At 36.7% G+C, this 19,115-nt stretch overlaps 1 protein-coding gene across 1 annotated transcript in view; it reads left to right on the forward strand.

Moving 5' to 3' along the window:
* The window catches only part of fstl4 (follistatin-like 4), a 197,798-nt gene that overhangs the window by 83,772 nt on the left and 94,911 nt on the right, over nucleotides 1–19,115 (forward strand). Inside the window, exon 4 of the mRNA XM_051093964.1 lies at nucleotides 2,830–3,057. Within this exon, the coding sequence (XP_050949921.1) occupies nucleotides 2,830–3,057 (228 nt within the window). The remainder of the gene's footprint in view (nucleotides 1–2,829; nucleotides 3,058–19,115) is intronic.

Consider the following 19,115-nt stretch of genomic DNA (forward strand, 5'->3'; position numbering starts at 1 on the left):
ATTCCGCAAACACATAGAACAGGACATCAGTTTACTGTTGGGAGTTTGTTGTGTCAATCCGTGCCACATCCAGTGTAAACAGAATTGCAGATTATAAAGGGCTCTGTTTTCTTTAGTTGCATTGCACCGCTCATGTCGGGTGTAGACATGGGGTAACATTAGAAAAGAGCTCCAGATCACGTCAGTGAAACGCCGTTTGTTTGCTTGCTTTATTTTACTGCGGGTTCATTTTTAAACAAGACAGTTCAATGCAGGCCTTTCAGAGAGATCAAAAGTAAAAGATGATGCAGTGCTGAGTTTGACTATGTTGGATCCAGCAGTAATGTTGCAGTATTTAAATGTGAGTAAACATGATTTTACCACTATTGCACTGTCTGTTCCAGACCATTTGATATACTGAGTATTTATACGTTTTTAATCCAAGGACGCATGTTATTTTTAGAGTACATCACAGCAGCTTCCATCTGTTATTTTAATAAGCAAAACTGTTAGCCAATTACAGCAATTGGGGTTTACCTGTGGGTCTTGAATGTGCCCTGCCTACAAAAAAAGGACCCTTCTGCAAAGCCTCAAAAACATGATACAAAACTGCTTATTACTTCAAAACTAATGTAAAAATCTTGCTTTATAAGTGGGCCTCAGAGAACACTATAATAATCAGAGATTATTTTGATTATATAAAATAATCAAAAAATGCAGCGATATGGCCACAATTTTATATATAAAACGGCATGCATCGCAGTATAGTTCAGGGGTGGTGAACCTCGGTCCTGGAGAGCTGCAGCCCTGCATAGTTTTGCTTCAGCCCCAATCAAACACCTGAACAAGCTAATCAAGGTCTGAAGGGTTACTAGAAAACAACAGGCAACAAGTGAGTTTTAATTAGGGTTGGAGCTGAACTCTGCAGGGCTGCGGCTCTGCAGGACTGGAGTTCGCCACCCTGGTATATATATATATTTTTTTATAATTCCAAAATGCTCTTATATGACATAATCATGTAGTTTGCAGAGCAGCCTATAGTTTTAAGCTCAGGCATGTGTAATCTGTACCAGTCGACACAATCTAATGCCTGATGGTGCATACCGGCAACTGTGATCCAGGTTTGATGCCACTCCAGTGCTCTCAGTCAGCGGTCAGGAATTAATTGGGAATCATTTCCTGCCTACCAGCTGTCGCCCGAAGAAAGTACTAAAACTGGCATTGACAGTGCGCTAGCCCAAAATCCAGTGTGTGACTCCAGCAGGAGTTTTCCCCTACTGTGCTCCTGCGGCTCTGGAAAGAGCATCCAGACCTCAGCAGCTTCTCCAGTGCCAACTCGAGGAATCATCAGGGAGCGAGTTTTTAGTCTTGGCTGGAGAAACTTTAACATACTATCTGGAATAGAGTAAACTAAAGGGTGTCCAAACTGCTTTACAAACATACTGTTCTGTTTTTGTTTTACAAAATTCATGGAAGAGCAGATAGCAACTCAGGTTACTTTCATGATGTAAGATCAAAGGACTATATTTAGAGAAAATATGTGATGGGATTTTATTTATTTATTTATTTATTTATTTATTTATGTTTTGGACGAAATGAAACTTCTGTACTTGGACTTTCTGTTCTACAACTTAAACTGCACATACCCTCAGCCCTCTATTAGCTGGGTTTCCATCAAAGTTGCGAATTTAACTTATGCTCAAAAATTGGAATATCGCATAAAACATTTGCGAATAAGCACCGTGTCCATCCAACAAATCAAAGAAAACAAAATCATCACTTCCTGATAAACTGACGCTTTACTAAGAAAAGTAGGAGAAGCCACTGAATATAGTAATTTTCACATATAATAAATGACTTGCGCCTCAGAGCGAGCAGATGAAATACAATGAATGTGATCATTTTATTCAGAGGTATATGCCTGCTGTTTGGGAATGCAGTCATGTAAGAAAGTTCTAGGAGGTAATTATACAGAAATACTTAGATGACAGACTTTGCTCAGCCATTTCCGAATGACCATAACATTGCAGATGCTGTGGAACGAGATCGGTCCACCGGTTAGACAGGTTTTGCTGTCCCATAGCGCAAAGTCACATGACTTTTTTAATGCGTATGGAGGAATTTATTCTGCAAATGCGTTTCTATCTACCATTATTCACATTAACCCTTTTTCGCAGTCAAAAAGTCAAAAACCACCTCAAGCGAGCTTAAAAACTTCTTGCAAATGAAGCGATTTTTATTCAAAATGTGCCGTTTCCATCATTCGTTTCTGATTCGATACTTCAAAATGCACATAAAAACAGGCTGATGGAAACATAGTTACTTATTAGAAACATGTGTTTTTAAAAATAAACATCAAAATTTGTGTTTCCAGTAAATGGTGTTGTCAATTTATATTTAAAACAGACCTTGTTTTACTCAAAAATTAAAAATACCCATTATAAAAGCTGAAAATCTCAAGGGATCCCACACTGTAAGATGTGACATTTAGAAATCTGTGAAATTTACAGTAAAAGCTGTGGTCGCCAGAAATTTACTGTAAAAAAAGTAGCAACATTTTAGATTTACAGATTGGTTGGATCTATTACTGTATATAGTGAGGTAACTTACTCTTAACCAATTAACAGGTTTTTCCCATAGCAATTTTAAAGTCTTTTCCCATTAAAAAGGAGGATCTCTTTTCCCATTTTTTTTTCTACAGTGCATAACAAATTAGTCTTCCAGGTTTTGGTGTCATGCCTGCAGCATGCTTTATGACAGGTCCATGAAAGCAAAGAGGAATGGATGACGTTGTTTCACAGGTTGATGAAAATGCTGTTGATTGTAACGTTTATTCTTTCCTCTCTGCAGATGAGGGTCCGTGCAGGAGGACGTACTGTGGCCGGGGTCGGGAGTGTGTGGTCAGGGAGGTAACGGGCCGTGCCGAGTGTGTGTGCCAGGAAAGGTGCCACACTTCGTTTGTTCCTGTGTGTGGCTCTGACGGACATTTTTATGAGAACCACTGCGAGCTGTATCGCACCGCCTGCCTGCAGCACAGGAGAATCTATGTGGTCCACAGCAAAGACTGCTTTTTCAAAGGTGAGATGCATGTTCCTTACTGTCAAAGCTTTGCAGAAATACAGCCTCAGATGCAGTTTGGCATTTTTCCAACAAATTCATTGATGCATTAAATGCAAACCTTTTCATGTATTGACACGCAATCCATAACTTTTTTTTTTTTGCCAGCATAGTCTAAAGATGGTCCGAGTCAAATATAAAAGCAAACATAAAGCAAAAAGAGCCATTTTTCTTGCCTTCTGGCCACTAGGTGGCACTGTGCTGAAACACTGCAGGTAGCCTCAGGTCATGCTTGTTGTAACACACACCAAGTTTGGTCTTAATGTACCAAACCATTGCAGAGATATAGCCTCACATCCATTTTTGCGTGCTTTTGTAGTATTCGTTCATGCACTATTCGCGATTAGTTTGACTAATCAACTTGAATTCCATAACTTTTTGCCAGCATGGTCTCAAGATGATCTGAGAAAATTAGACAAACCATCTAGGATGAGTTAGAAAAGTAGGTTTTACAAACTATTAAAAGATGTTGGTGTCCATTTGACTCAGCATGAGCCAAGGAATCAGAGGAAAATAATATAATTGTAATTTTCCTTCTAGACCTTATGGTTCAAAAGTGAAACTTTGGATAAGTGGTGGCACTAGAGAGTTTGAGTTAGAGACTTCAAACTTGCTATGGTTAATGTTGAGACTGTCCTCTATCTGTGTACCAAATTATACAACTTTCCCGCAAGCGGTTCTATGGACTGCCATAGATTTGAGTGGAAGAAGAAGAAGAACGGCAACAGATAAAATAGGTGCTTTCGCACCTTTGGTGCTTGGTCCCTAATAAATAATCAATCAGTGAACAAGAAATCAATCACAGCAAGGCTGATATAGAGTGATATCACACGGCTACGAGTGTGATATTAAGTTTATACAACAGTTTGACAGCACAAGTTAAGTAAATAAATGATAAACAACCACTGAGTGCAGAGCTGCGTCCTTCTGCCTCGAAATCAAATCTCAAGTTGAGTTGCAGATCATTCAGGCTAATCTGATGTAAACAGTGGATAATATATCAATATTTCATGGATTCAGTGCATTTGGGGACACAAAGTGCTATTGGATGTTTTTTAATAGATGCTTTAACAGTTTAAGTGTGACGGATTGGATTCATCTCGCGATTGCTCTTGTATTATAAGCACATTAAGTTTTGAAGTTTTGATTTCCATTTGTATTTCCAGCCCAAATTATTATATTACCATTGCTGAAGCATGTTTATTGTGAAACTGAGACCGGATACTGATGCTAAACACGTAGACCTTTTAAAAGATGCATCATTTGTCAACATTCATAAAGTTTGTGCCCTGTATAGTGAATGTAAACAAAGATAAAGAAAATGATGTGTTTGAGGATTAGTCATGACAGTAAGTTAAAGGGACAGTTTACCCAAAAATGAGAATTCTGTCATCATTTACTCACCTTGAAGTTGCTCCAAACCGTATTAGTTTCCGGTTTCACAAAAGAAGATATTTTGAAGAATGCCTTTGCCTTCCATAGTAGAAAAAAAACTATATGTGTCGTGTAAGGCGCTTTACAAATAAATTTGAATTGAATTGAATTGAACTGAAAAAAAAAAATGGAATTTTGGTTGCCAACATTCCTCAAAAGATCTTTTGTGTTCAACAGAAGAAAGAAACTCATACAGGTTTGAGTTGGACTAAATGATGACACAATTTAAATTTTTTTGGGTAAACTTTTGCATCATGCCTGATCCTGCTTCAAGTCTTATTTCTAGGATGTTTGTGCTGGAGATCAAGACAAAAATACCAAAAATAGCCATGTTCATGTAATAATGATATGAACTCAGCACTGCTGTGTTTAGCCGGTATAACATCACAAACCATATTTATGTCAAGTGCTCATCTCTAGACAGCACATCCATAAGCTACAGTGTGTGATCTGTAGTAGTGTCGTGTAGGGATATGCCTCGTGATAAGACGGTCAAGGTTTATGGCCTCTGACTAAATGAAGGTCATTCTAAAGCACAAGAAGCACTTGACAGTGTTCCACCTCATAAATAATAATAAAGCGCAGTGCCTTTGTGCACAGCTGAGGCGTGGGCTCTGAAGAGATCCAGCAATTTGAGCTATAAAATATTTCACATCAAGAAGGGAAAGAATAGCATCGCAAACTGCACCTTTAATCCAGTTTACAGAGAGCAGGGAGTTTGCAAGGAACGCCACGCTGAATGTCAAGGCGGACTCGCTTATGTATTCCAGCATATGTAAACTGAAGGAAAGGAGTCTTGTATGTTTGTGGAGGATTTTATACATCGTGCCATGTGTCAGGACTTGTTTTTATGATGATTTTTAATCCTGAAGGTTAAGTTCAGTTTTTCTGCTCATACGCAGCTCAGGAGATTTAGGGAGCTCTTGGTTATATCGCAGTAGTTTTCTGTTTTTATTCTTTTATTTGTATATTACATTCAGTTTTTCAAGTCTTGCGGGTAACGCTTTAGTTTAGGGACTAAATCTACCAATTCAGCTATTAACTAGTTGCTTATTAGCATGCATATTACAAGCATGTTGGCTGTTTATTAGTACTTACAAAGCACATATTAATGTCTTTTTCTGCATGTTCATATTTTAGATCTCTTAATCCATCCCATACCTAACTTAACATCTACCTTACTATTAATAAGCAGCAAATTAGGAGCTGATTGAGACAAAAGTCATAGTTAATAGTTAGATAATAGTGAGAATTGGTCCCCAAACTGAAGTGTGACCAACATAAAATGATTGAATAGCTTTTTGTAGAATTTGGTCATATTATGATCTCTGACCTTTGCCGACGTTGTTAACTTGACAAATGTGAGCATAGTTTATAACATTGTTGAGATCCTCGCAGGACACATTTGAAATGTTCCATTTGTTCATTTGAACATTGTTTGCCCACAGCTTTCTGGAGAAACAATCAAGATATTAAAGAGATCTTATTTGTTGGGTATCGTGTAGTTTCCTACGGGAACTGCTGTTCTTTAGTTCACTGTGGGGATTTTTGGTTTTGTGGTGGTGTTGATTATTATGAAGTATACTTCCAGGTCTTGATTGCATGATGACATCACAGTCATTTGAAACGTACATTGTACAGCTTAAAACAACAAACAAAAAAGCCAAAAGACATTGATGAAGGAAATAAACAGGAGAAAAATTACCAACTTTCAATTTTGTTCTTTTTAGTCGTGTAAACAGTTGTACATACACACACAGTACACAGACACACAGTTAGGCCATTTATTAGTAATTAATAACGTACGAGAGGCTGTGCTGTATTGTAAATAAATCACGGCTGAAGGGCTTTTTAAAGCACAATGCAAAGAGGAGTTACTGAAAACCCTTCATAATACAGCATGCCTCGAGTACCTTATTGTTTTGAGTACCTTATTGTTATTATGGATTTTTGAAAATTACCTTTCATGCAGTGTGTAACACAGCTCTAAGTGAAAGAAAACATCCTGCAAAGTTTTAAATCTAAAAGTGCTCCGTGTATAAAGTTATTGTGTTTCAAAAGAAAGAGCTGATTCTGAGTCATGAAAACCAGTTATTTTTAAAACGAATCTTAAGCTGTTTCAAGTTGACATCAACTTAAAACATCAGCATACTGCCGACCCGGGAAAACTGGAACCCCCCTCAAATACCATAGTGAATTTCTGGAGAAGACGCTGTGCTCTGCACTGTGATGGTAAATTCGTTAGAGTACAGTTTGAGTATGTCGAAAAACTCTCATCTCTTTTTCTCCTCCAACTTCAAAATAATCCTACATCACTGACCCAGTACAAAGTGAACGTGCAAAGAGGGTCAAACACCCTTTACTAAAAAAAGATAAACAGCAATGAAGGACGATTTTGAAGTTGGAGGAGAAAATAAGAATGGAGTTTTTTGACATACCCTAACTGTCTTGCACTGGAGAGCAGAGTATGCATGCGCATCACAGATCTAGACAAGACGATTTGTGGTTAAAATGTATAAATATACATTTTTAAAAGAAAATGACAGACCATTTCGCTAGACCATCATTTCTCGGTTGGGATTGTTTAGAGCCCTTTAAAGCTGCATTTAAACTGAATTTTAACCTTCAATCTGTTGAGCACCACTGAAGTCCAAAAATCCTGGAATGTTTTCCTCGAAAACCTTACTTTCTTTGCCAATGAAGAAAGAAAGACATGAACATCTTGGATGACAATGGGGGTGAGTAAATGATAAGGAAATTTTTATTCTAAAAGTGGAGAAATCCTTTGAAAATTGTTGCTTTAATGTACTCTGTAGCAAGTAAAATACGTATTTAGATGTGTGTGTTGTGTTCACTCTGCGCAGCTTGTAGGTCTCTGGCTAACCGGCTAACAGCAATATCTGTTCACTCGCAATTGTCTAGAAATGTGTCGTCGAATAGTGAATGTTTGTCGTTATTACTTGAAGTTCTGATAAAGAATAGAGCAATACGTTGGTGTACAAACTGCAGTGCTTTATCGATATGTTTCTGCATTGGGCTAACGCATATACCATGGCTATTTGTGTGTTTACTACTGAGCTGTGGGTTAGAGTAATGGTGATGGGCGTTCCATTTCCGACATGCGCTGCATGCAGTAGACCAATCTCAACAGACTGGGTAATCGGACCAATCATTCTTAGAGTGAATCATCTGGGAGTTGTTGAGCAAAAACAGTAAAAAACAAATGCATATTATAAGACAACAAAAGTGTTTTTTGACCTTCCATGCATGTCAACTTTTTGATGGGGACTCCAAAAACCAAAATATAAACCTTTCATAATCCATAATAGGGGCACTGTATGTATTGATGTTTTTTTTATTTAAATAAATTCATTAAATGCTATCCTTCTGCTAAAAAAAAAAAAAAAAAAAAAAGGTAGTTCCTGACGGTGACAGTAAATGAGAAGAAAATGTTCCGGTGTAATATGCCTCATCTAATGGAGCTCAAATAAACAGAGAATAGGAACTGTTCTCATCCACTGTCTCATTTATTTTGTAACACCGTATGTGATATTTTCTCACACACGTTCATCTGATTATCTCTCAGCATGAGAAAATGTCTGTTTTCTGTCTTTTGGTTTAAAACAGGCCGATTTGTGGCACAGTGTGAGTTAGCAAGCTTCATTACAGTATAAATTGATGGACATACAGTACTATACCTGAAACAGAAAATTAATAAATACAATAATATTTTCTCTACACTTCGGTAACTGTGGCCTTGCACACAGACGCACACACATCAACGGATCTCCAGCATGAGAAGAGTTTCTAAGAGTTTCTTCGACTTTAACCTCAAAATTAAAGGTGAATGATGCAACATTGAGCCAACAGGAGTTTCTCATAATTCATTACGTAAATAATACACAATTAATTTAGCTGAAATACATACACTGTAAAAAACAAAAAATGTTGTTTTAACTTAAAATAATTTGTTACCCCGCTGACTTAATTTTTTAGTTTAGTCAACTAAAATATTCCAGTTGTCACTTATATTAACATTAAGTAACTTAAAATTTCAAGTTGACTAAACTAAACATTTTAAGAATGCATTTTATTAAGAGACGTATTTTTGCATGTCTGTGTTAGTGAATGGCGCAGACGCGCAGTTTTGTTTACAACACATATACGAGTGACGCTCGCGGTGTTTTCAGCCTCTGCTGGCTCAATATATGAGTACATGAACATCATCTCTAGAACTGCTCTGAGAATCACTTCATAAGCATTTTACTGTTCTTTTGCGGAAAACTATCATTATATATTAAAAACCCTAAAGGTCATCACAGCAACCTGTCAAAATAAAAGTTTGGTTTAACTTGACAGTCAGAAATATATTAATATATTACTTCATGTAAAGAGACTACTACTAATAATAATACAAATATTATTAAAACAATGTTTAAGGAATATTTACCAGAAAAAAATATTTACCAGAATTTATTTACCAGAAAATTGTAAAAACACAACAGAGAAGTTTAAATGGAATTTAGGAAAAAATAAAACAGATTTCATAGGACCCTCTTTATTTCATTTGTGTCTTTGTTTTATTGTAGTTGTCCTTTAGTCTGTTACTTGCATCTAGGGTCTTATTATTTATAACCAAGATAAAATAACAAAAAATGACTATGTCATGATATAAATTGTTGTTGTGAAATAAAATGACTATATGAAATAAGATTTGGCTGTATCCTTTAAGCTAACTTACCAATATAACAAAGATCTCTACATATCTGTAGGCTCGGTAGTTGTTCACCATAATCCTGTGTACACTGTAAAAAACAATTTGTTGAGTCAACTTAAAATAATTTGTAATCTGGCTGCCTTCAAATTTTAAGTTTTGTCAACTCAAAAAAAGTTTTTTCAACTTGAAATGTTAAATTATACTAAGTGACAATTTGAGTTGAATCAACTTAAAATTTTAAGGCGGCTGGGTTACTTACCCATCTGTTAAGTTTAGCAAACACAAACATCTAAGTTGTTACTTAGTACAACTTAACATTTCAAGTTGACTAAACTTATTTTAGTTGACTGAACTTAAAAGACTTTAAGACAGCAGGGTAACAAATTATTTTAAGCTGACTCAACAAATTGTGTTTTTTATTTTTTACAGTGGTGGCACTGGCATGTTGTTGTTATTATTATTATTATTTTATTTTATTTTTTATTTTTATTTTTTTTAAAGGGGAGATCAAATGCTTTGTTTTAATAGGTAAAATAACTATGATCTCCATTTGGATCATCTATTATTCAATTACTTTCCCTGTTGTTCTATGTTTTTTTTTCTTTCTTTTTTTTTTGTAGTATCGTGATATTTTAGTCAGGTATCATATCGATTTTTTTTTTTTTTTTACAATTTAGTGCATTAAACAGTTTGGATGCAGTATACACATGAATCATGAATAAAACTGCTGCTGTTTAAAATCAAGGACCAGAACTAAGCATTTTATAAACGTAATTACTGCAGGAATTAAAGAGTTTTATTATCTGTGTAACCAGTGCCTTCGTAATTTCTCACGTAACGTGTAATTAGGCATTTTTAAAGGCCTCACTGATGCTTGTGAGCAGGACATTCTTTTCTCCGTTCATGCCTGTGATTAAACAGAAAGCCATCTCCTCGGGTCACTGTTCAACTCAACTTTGATCCCAACACTCTTTCTTACAATATACAAACAACAGCAACAACACACTGCATTGGAGAGGCGTCTTTCATCTCTGCAGGCCACCAGAGTGCCACAACAAAGCGTGAGAGCGCTTGACTGATGCCTGGCGCGCAGCGGGACGCCTCTGCAGCCGGGAGAAACTCAAGCATGTCCACCATCAAAACACCAAAAGGTGTGCAAATGAATCTCTGGTGGGTGGAGGGATGCTGGGAGGTGTTTTTCCAGTGTCAGTGACAGAACTCCTAATGATCACTCTCAGCTCACGGAGACTTGTTTTTGGGATGTATGAAACCACGCGTACATTCACTACACAAATACTACCACTGTGAACTACAGAATCAGTATTGTGTTCACTCAAGACATTCCCAAAGTACTTTTTTACAGATTTCAAGTTAGTCCAAACTTAATTTAACTTATTTTATTGGGTATTGTGGATGTTAATAAATATTTAATCACCAATCTATCTCTGTATACTGGTGAGAGCCTATGCATTACTAATTAAGTGCTAATTAAATAAGTACTTTTGTCCATATAGTGTAGGGCCACATACACACTGCAGCTAAATTTGTTTGTTACTTCACCTTTTAGTGCTTAATCCTGTTTTGTAAACACACAGTTTAGTCATTTACGGGAGTGGCAACCGCATCCTTCAACTGAAGTGATTCTTAAAAAATGCAGGTAGTGGCAATCGCATTTGCAGAAATTCTACACAGTGTGTACAGAAGTGAACTGATAATGACGTGTTTAAACACATATCAGAGACGTGTCTCTTCCGTATGTGCGGTGCAAGAAATCACAGGGAACAAGGTATGAATTGACTCATTAATGTTGCCAGATCTCGCCATAAAAAACAGCAAAAAGTAACAAGTCCTTAATAAAATCTTAAAAATAAGCCATATACTAAAATATCGCAGTCTGCAGCTGCCTACTTTATTAACTCTATAAAATGGATCGCTTTATGAGCTGAGCCCAAACAACAAGCCCAAAGACCCTTAATAATTCTAAGTGGACATGGCAACCCTTTCAGCAGCACACTCGGATGCAAAGTTCACTTTTACATGTTGTTTGAACATTAATGTGTATTGGCAGTGTATGTACACTGTATCTACCCTGTGCGTTAGTTTCGATAAGACCCTAAGACCCTAAAGAATCATATCAACTATATCAGTTCCTATTTTGTTTTGGAGGCCTCTTACAATAGATATACAAGCATCCAAGGTCAAAAAACACTTTAATTTTCTCATAATATACATTGCAGGTCATGTCTGTTCTCAGTGTCTAAAACAGTTTGTTCAAGTATCCGATCTCTTTAAAGTATTTGCTATTTGAGAGAGTTGCACTGGGTTACACATAAAACTATCCATTTTCAACACTTGGTAGAACACACACAGCATACAAAAATAATTAGTCATACTAACAGAGGTCATACTGTTCCAGAGGCACAAGATGGTCTAAATGAAGTGGGTACTGCCCCATCTTTAACAAATAAATGTTTTGAAAGTGCTGCATTGAACGTTGCAAGATTTGAGAAGCAGTGAATGAAAAATGAAAAATTTTAAAGTAAAACTGAATTTTAACCACTGACTCTTCACATCTTCATCCACTTTTCCACTTGCCACACAGAAAACAAAATCTTCTAGACATGGTGATAACACGCCAATGAATATCATTATGCAAACATGGTACAAACAAAAGTTACTTTTAAAAGTAATGTGTTACAATATTACATTACTCCTTTAATTAGCAGTGTTGGGGGTAATGCATTGCAAGTAACATGAGCTACATAATCAGATTACTTTTTTCAAGTAACTAGTAAAGTAGTGCATTACTTTTTAATTTACATGAGAATATCTGAGTTACTTTTTCACATGAGTAGCGCCAGTTACTTTGTTTTCCTATTTACTGACTGACAGCTCCCCTGACCGCAGGTTGAGAGAAATCATGAGTAAGTGCAGAGGCACTGTGTGCGCTAGGTAAACGTGATGGTTACTGTAGCTCTAAACTACAGGTCAATGTGCATTTACTCATCTCAACTGCACAAAAATAAATTCAGTATTCCTTAAAATGAATACCTTGAAATGCAAACTCAGAAAATGACGCAAACCTGCAATAGTTAAATATGTTAAATAAAACAAATATCCTGTATGTATTTAATCCCATTTTAATCAACCAATGCCTTTGCTGCTGACCTTCGGTGATCCAATTCAACCATACAAATAAGCAAAAATTGCATTACATAAACTAAAATGTACAGACATGTACACGTCTGTGCAGTTACATAAACTGTACAGATGTGAATTTACTTTTCCTTCAGCCTAAGGCTGATTCTTTTCTTTTTCTTTTCTTTTTTTTCTTTTTATATTAAAAACAAAGAAGCAAGCATTGCCCAACTTTAAAAAGTAATGCCAAAGTAACATAATTAGTTACTTTTTAGGGAGTAACACAATATTGTAATGCATTACTTTTTAAAATGACTTTTCCCAACACTGTTTAATAAGTAACTAATTGTGTTACTTGGTTACTTTTTATGGAAAGTAATGCATTACGTTACTTTTGTGTTACTTGTATTCACCTGGACGGGGTTGCTTATTTGTTTTTTAATAACAAAATCCCAAAAGTTATATTTTTGGCAACTGTAAAGGCCCTTCCACACTGAAAGTTAAATAAAGCCTCCAGTTTAAGGGAACTCATAGTTACATTTCACTTCCGATTTCTCTCAACAAAGGCACGGGAGACATGTCAGTGAATAAATGGGTAAGCAAAGTAACTTGCATTACTTATTTGAAAAAGTAACTCAGATACTTCATTGTAAATTACTTTTTACTTGTTACTTGTTACTTAAAAAACAGTAATCTGGTTATGTAACTAGGGTTACTTGTAATGCCTTACCCTCAACACTGATACATTTGTGCAGAAAATAAGACTGAAATCACTGACAACTCATTTCAGGAAGTTTAGAATTTATCCTTTCTTTTTGGAGACAGTAACTCAATTTGTCCTGCACTTCGATGTTTGACACTTTGCAGATATTTGCATTTACAACAGCTATATTGCACACTACATTAAAAAATTATAATAGAAGCACTTTAACACGGCCATCAAACATCAAAGCGTCACTTCAGTAAATATATGAGACAGCATGTTGTGCAGATTTTTTTCCCCAGCTTTTTCTTTTAAGTAATATCCAGGTGCAGTGCATGCTAAAGTTCAATTTGTTTTTGTTTTTATTATTAATGAGCCTAAAAGCATCTCTATCCTTCTTTCACAATCGTGAATAAACAGGTCGCATGGCCACTTCATTAACTTTATTGCTCCCACGAGATTCATTACATTAAAGTATTTGCTATTTGAAATGGATGCCATGTTCTACTTATAAATGTCCCCTGTTCCCGCATAAGTCCCTTGCCTCATAAACATCACTCTCAGTTGCAAGAGACTGAAGAAAGCTCAAATGTGATGCAGATGTATGCACTAGAGTGGACCCACATTGAGTTTTATCAATAGTGTTGGCCAAGACAAGCGTTATGGTTAATGTTTTCAAGAAAGCTGCTCATTATCATATTTATGCATATTCAAATTTCAAATGACAACAATCCAGTGAAATTTATGTGCAGTATGTGTCTTTTCCTCCACATATGGTGCTGACTTGTATTGTCGATTGAACAAGCAGAGCAGAACGGAAAGCAATCACTCACATTTAGACCTGTTCCTCACTATTTTATGGCATCAGAAGACTTGCGATACAGAACACGAAGTGTATGAACTGCTTTTATGATCCTCTTTAAATCATTTGTTGAGTTTTAACAGCAGTGGTGTGGTGGGTGGGATGGTATCTCTCACTACATCTTTACCTGCTGTTAAGAGATAAATGCCTGAATCTGCTGCATATATGCTGTGTAATGTAGAAGAAGAGGCTGCTTGAACTGAGGCATCTACAGCGACCTGTCACAACTCAATAAAGGGTGACAAAACCGCATTGTCATTCGTATTTTGTGATTAAAATTGACAGCTGAGATGGTTTCATATTAAAAGAAACAGCATAAAGCTTATTGCAGTTATTGAATGGCAGGCGCTACGAATAATGTTTACGCATTGACAGAATAAAAAACAGCATAAACAAGACTGATCTTTAGAATTAAGAATCCACATCAGTATCGACTAAAATGAGAAATCAATATTGTTAATCCAACACTAGTGTGACACAGCTGAGAGTTTATCCACGTTGTATCACAAAATAGACACTAACGCAGTCAAAACACATCATTGAAGAAGCACTAATTAAATTGAACCCATAAATGTGTGTAGGTTGGTTCAGTGATGTTAAAATATATTTCTGACTTGAGTAAAACCTGTGCGGCAGAAACACTGTTGGTGTGAAATATCAACGCGTGTCTGCTTTTTGCAGCTCCACCTACTCAGGAAACTTAAGCCGCTGTCGAGTCACTGATGTTAGAGTTTGCCACGCTTGTGGTTTCTTGCCTAATTAGTAAAGGAAACTGTGTGTGAAGAATTAGCATATTAATCAAAAGGACAAATTAGGACAACTGTTTTATATTAGGCTTTGTTGTATATTAGTCTTTAGTTGCTTGCAAAGAGAAGGCCAAGCCTGAAGGGCCAAATGGAGCATGCTTAGTTCAGACTGTCGTTTTTAACAATCAGCTCCAAAACAAACTAATCTCCTCTGAAAGCGCATCCTCACATCCGCTTTAGAGACTTTGACAGTGCTTGTATAATGCGTTTATCTCTCTCTATGCCTCTCACTCATGACGTATCGGTCTGGGGTTTCAAGTGATGGCTTTCACCCAAATGAGCTCTAATACTTCAGTCCCGGGCTATTTAATTTGAAACGCTAAATTACAATTTTGAACGGTGAAATTAAAATGCTATTTTTAACCGGAAAGGGGAAATTGTAACTTTTGGGATTTGTTTTTACATTAATCTTTAACTGGCAGTGAAACCTCTCTTTCCAGTACGCCGTTGAACGTCATCAGGTCCGTGAGGAACATTGTGTTGCTCAGATGTTTCCTGTCATCGAGTTCTCCTCTCCTAAAAGACTTCAGACAAAGATTAAGTGACTCACTAGTTGTCATCCAGTAGGAGTCTAGAGCTAAGAAATGAACGTGGATAGCAGCTCAGATCATTTGATGAGAGCAAAAAATATGGTGCAAGCGAACAATTAAGATCCGCACATGGTTGTATAACAGGTTTATACCTCTTCAAAAAATCTTTATTAAATACTGCATCAAAGGTCATAAAAATATGTGCAAAAAGTGCAATAAATGTGCAAAACTTTTTCGAGACAAAGCTCTTCCTCAGTGCCGCATGGATAGGTGCACACCTGCACCACATTAAATCAGTATTAATCACGGACATCATAATATGTGCGCAGGCACAAAGCACACCATATATATCCAATATCTTAAAAGTTTTTCCTTATACATATATTAATAGTAAATATCCTTAATACCTCCATATAGAAAAATCCTCAATATCAATAAATATTAATAAAAGATATAGAAATGCATCCAATCATATACATAGATATAAACTTATTAATCCATACAAAAAATGCTTATATAATTTTTTACAAAAAACAATTCAAAATGAATTCTTTATTCATACCGAGAGGATATAAAGATCTCAAATCAAAAATCCATTTGCACTCTGTTGCATATCACCACCCCTTCGAGACTGGTATGTGTTCTATTACCGTAAAATCCAAATCTGATATAGAATGTGATGCTTCGTTAAAGTGACAAGCTACTGGAGACTTTACATCCTTTCTCCTAATGGAGCTTATATGTTCAGTAATACGCATTCTGACCAATCTCGTTTTTCCCACATACTGTTTGTTACAACAGCAAGTCAACAAATAAATTACATTAGTGGATGAACAACTGTCCAATGCGGTACTCACGATCTGTCACGCAACTACAAGCTGCACATTTGTGACAGGAATAAAAGCCTACTTCATTGCCAATACGATCTCTTCTTTTATTCTTCGCAAACGTGTCTAATCTTACAAGATAATCTCTTATGTTTTTCACTCTATAATGGTTAAAATAACGGGGGTTCGGAGAAAAGGCGTGCACACACTGGATCTCTGGTCAAAATGTACCAGTGTTTTTTAATCACATCCTTAATCTCACAACTATGTTTCGAAAATGTTGTGGTACAAATGCCCGAAAAGATTTTGATTTTGCTTTATCTCCAATGCATGCACCATTAGTGGATAAAATTTCATGTTGCACATTCACTTCTCCTGAAGACATTCAAACCCTCTCCAGTGCATCGTCCAATCATTTGCTGGGATAGCCCCTAAGGGTAAACTGCTTATACATTATCATAGCCTGTTTCTCAAACTCAACATTCTCCGTGCAAATTCATTTTAAACAGAGAAATTGCGTATAAGGCAATGCCTTCTTCAAATAGGCTGGGTGAGCACTTGCGTCATGTAAAATGCTATTTTTATCCGTAGGCTTGGTATACAGTGTGGTGATCAAGGACCCTGATTTAAAAAAAAAAACCCTAGTTTCAAGAAAAGACACCGAAAAGGTATCCACTTCTACATTTATCCACCATTTATACTCTATGCCATGGCCTAATGGTTAGGGAATTGGGCTTGTAACCGAAAGGTTGCGGATTCAAGTCTTAGGTCCAGCAGGGATTGAAGGTGGGGGGGAGTGAATAACCAGCGCTCTCTCCACCCTCAATACTACGACTGAGGTGAGTCCCTTGAACAAGGCACCGAACCCCCAAATGCTCCCCGGGTGCCGCAGCGATAGCGATATGGCTGCCCGCTGCTCTGGGGGTGCGTTCACGGTGTCACGTCACGTCCTTTCCTTTTCCTTTCCTATATAGAACTAATAGCACCAGTAGGTGGCAGTCTTAATGAGTAAATCATTCAGTCATTCATTCAACTGATTCATTAGGAAACAAAGTAAATGAATCTTATGAATGAGGCACTGAATCATTAGCTCATTTGATTAGTCCAACACTGCAGATTCATTCAGTAACGAATCACCAGGACTCGCAGTTTATTTGGAACTTTTTATGTTTTGCAAAAACAGCAAATACTGACATTATTGAGTCTGAAACAGTATTAACTTCCTGTTGAATTGTTATATGAAATACCATATTTGCAATCATGCAGATATTCAGGAAAAAGACAGCAGCTGTTTAGCATAACTAAATTGACCTAAATGCATAGATTTTTATGAGTTAAAGCAGGTAACAGTTATGGGTTTCCACTTTTTGCAATGTAAGAGATTTGTGCTTGATTCCAGTTTGTTAACATTAACATACAGTATGTGTAATTTATAGGCTACAGTGCATCACATAAAGATCATGTGCTATTGTTCAAGGGAATGCCACAGGTTTGTCATCTCATAAATGTTGTTTCTTTATGAGTCTGACAGTTGCATATGAGCACCTTCACTCCTCTCAGTCATTTCATTTGCCAAATTGTCAGTTGTGTGATCAAACACAAAAGGTGAAAGCATATGGCAAGATGAGCAGGAAAGTCGAAAAGTCTGCGCATACTAAACAGTGGATTCCTGGCAGGCTTTGAATTCAATTACACGTTCAGAGAGAGTAAATTATGAACACTTGAGATGTTGCTTTGTGTTAGATGGCAGTCTGTTAAAGTCATTGCATACTTGACTGCCCGAGTCGTTTGTAAGTGACCCTTTCTATGGTAGCAAATAAACCTCTCGCTCTTGCTGTCCATCATTTCTGAAGGATTTAACTATGCTGTCAGACCGTCCTCCAGCGCTGGCAGTTTCTAGCAGTTACGTAGTACAGATCCAGCAGCTCTGAGCAGATAATGTGGAATCAGGATGTATAGTGAGAGCTGTCACACATAAAAGAGAAAATAGCTCATACTCATCCACAGTCTAGTTCAGCATTAAACCAGCATTAACCTTGCACTTGTAGTGTACTTCAAATGTTCAAAAAAAAAAAAAAAAAAAAAAAAAATACTGTACCTGCAGATAATATAAAATTAATAAAATAAAACGCCACTTAAGTGACTTAAAGAGAGACGCTTCCGTGGCTGTTTAACACTCTTAAATACACTTTAAAGTAAGTAAATCTTCATCATGTGCTGTCAGATGGAGAGACATTTACTACACAGAGAGCCATAGGTCATGACAAGCTACACAATATTGTGTTTATTATCGGATATGTACTGCCTCAGATAATAAACTCGATATTACATAGCTTGTCAGTGAACTACAGCTCTGTGATTTATGACTAATCGCAGAACCAGCATTACTGACAAGATGCGTATTATATTTACATACGATTTTTTGCACAGCATTACCATAAAGAAGTACACTTATTCGCATGTGTTGACTAAAGCAAAAATCTCACAAGACATAATTTCCAAACATCTTGTTCGATTTGCTCACTGCATTAGGTCAGAATGAGAGAGCAAACACTGTTTTAATGAACATCTTGCTCAAGCATCATGGGATGCTTAAGCACTTCCAGTAGAAGAGCTTGAGATGGTCGGGTGGCTTTAAGAAGCTCTCTGCCTTCACAAAAGATCACAGAAGGGCCTGTGTACATTTGTACATGGCAATGCTGTTTCACGAGTCACTTCCTCTATCCGCTGCTGCATGTCTGACCTTGTACAGGAAGCATTACTGCTCAGTGACACGTTAGCTGTCAGATGAAATACTTCCACTCAGCCAATCCAGACATTTGTGTGCAGTGAAAGGCCCCTGCATTTCAGATGTCCAGAGAGTGGTGCTAAAAGTGCATTCTGTTTTATCCAAAACAGATGAATATGAATCTAGCATAATCTTATGATGTTGGTTGTATGTATTGTGGCAGTTCAGAAATGAAATGTCAGTTGAGTTAAAAAATTAATGCTGTTTCGCATCT

The sequence above is a fragment of the Labeo rohita genome, chromosome 21 (assembly GCF_022985175.1).
Source record: "Labeo rohita strain BAU-BD-2019 chromosome 21, IGBB_LRoh.1.0, whole genome shotgun sequence".
Taxonomy (NCBI): Eukaryota; Metazoa; Chordata; class Actinopteri; order Cypriniformes; family Cyprinidae; genus Labeo; species Labeo rohita.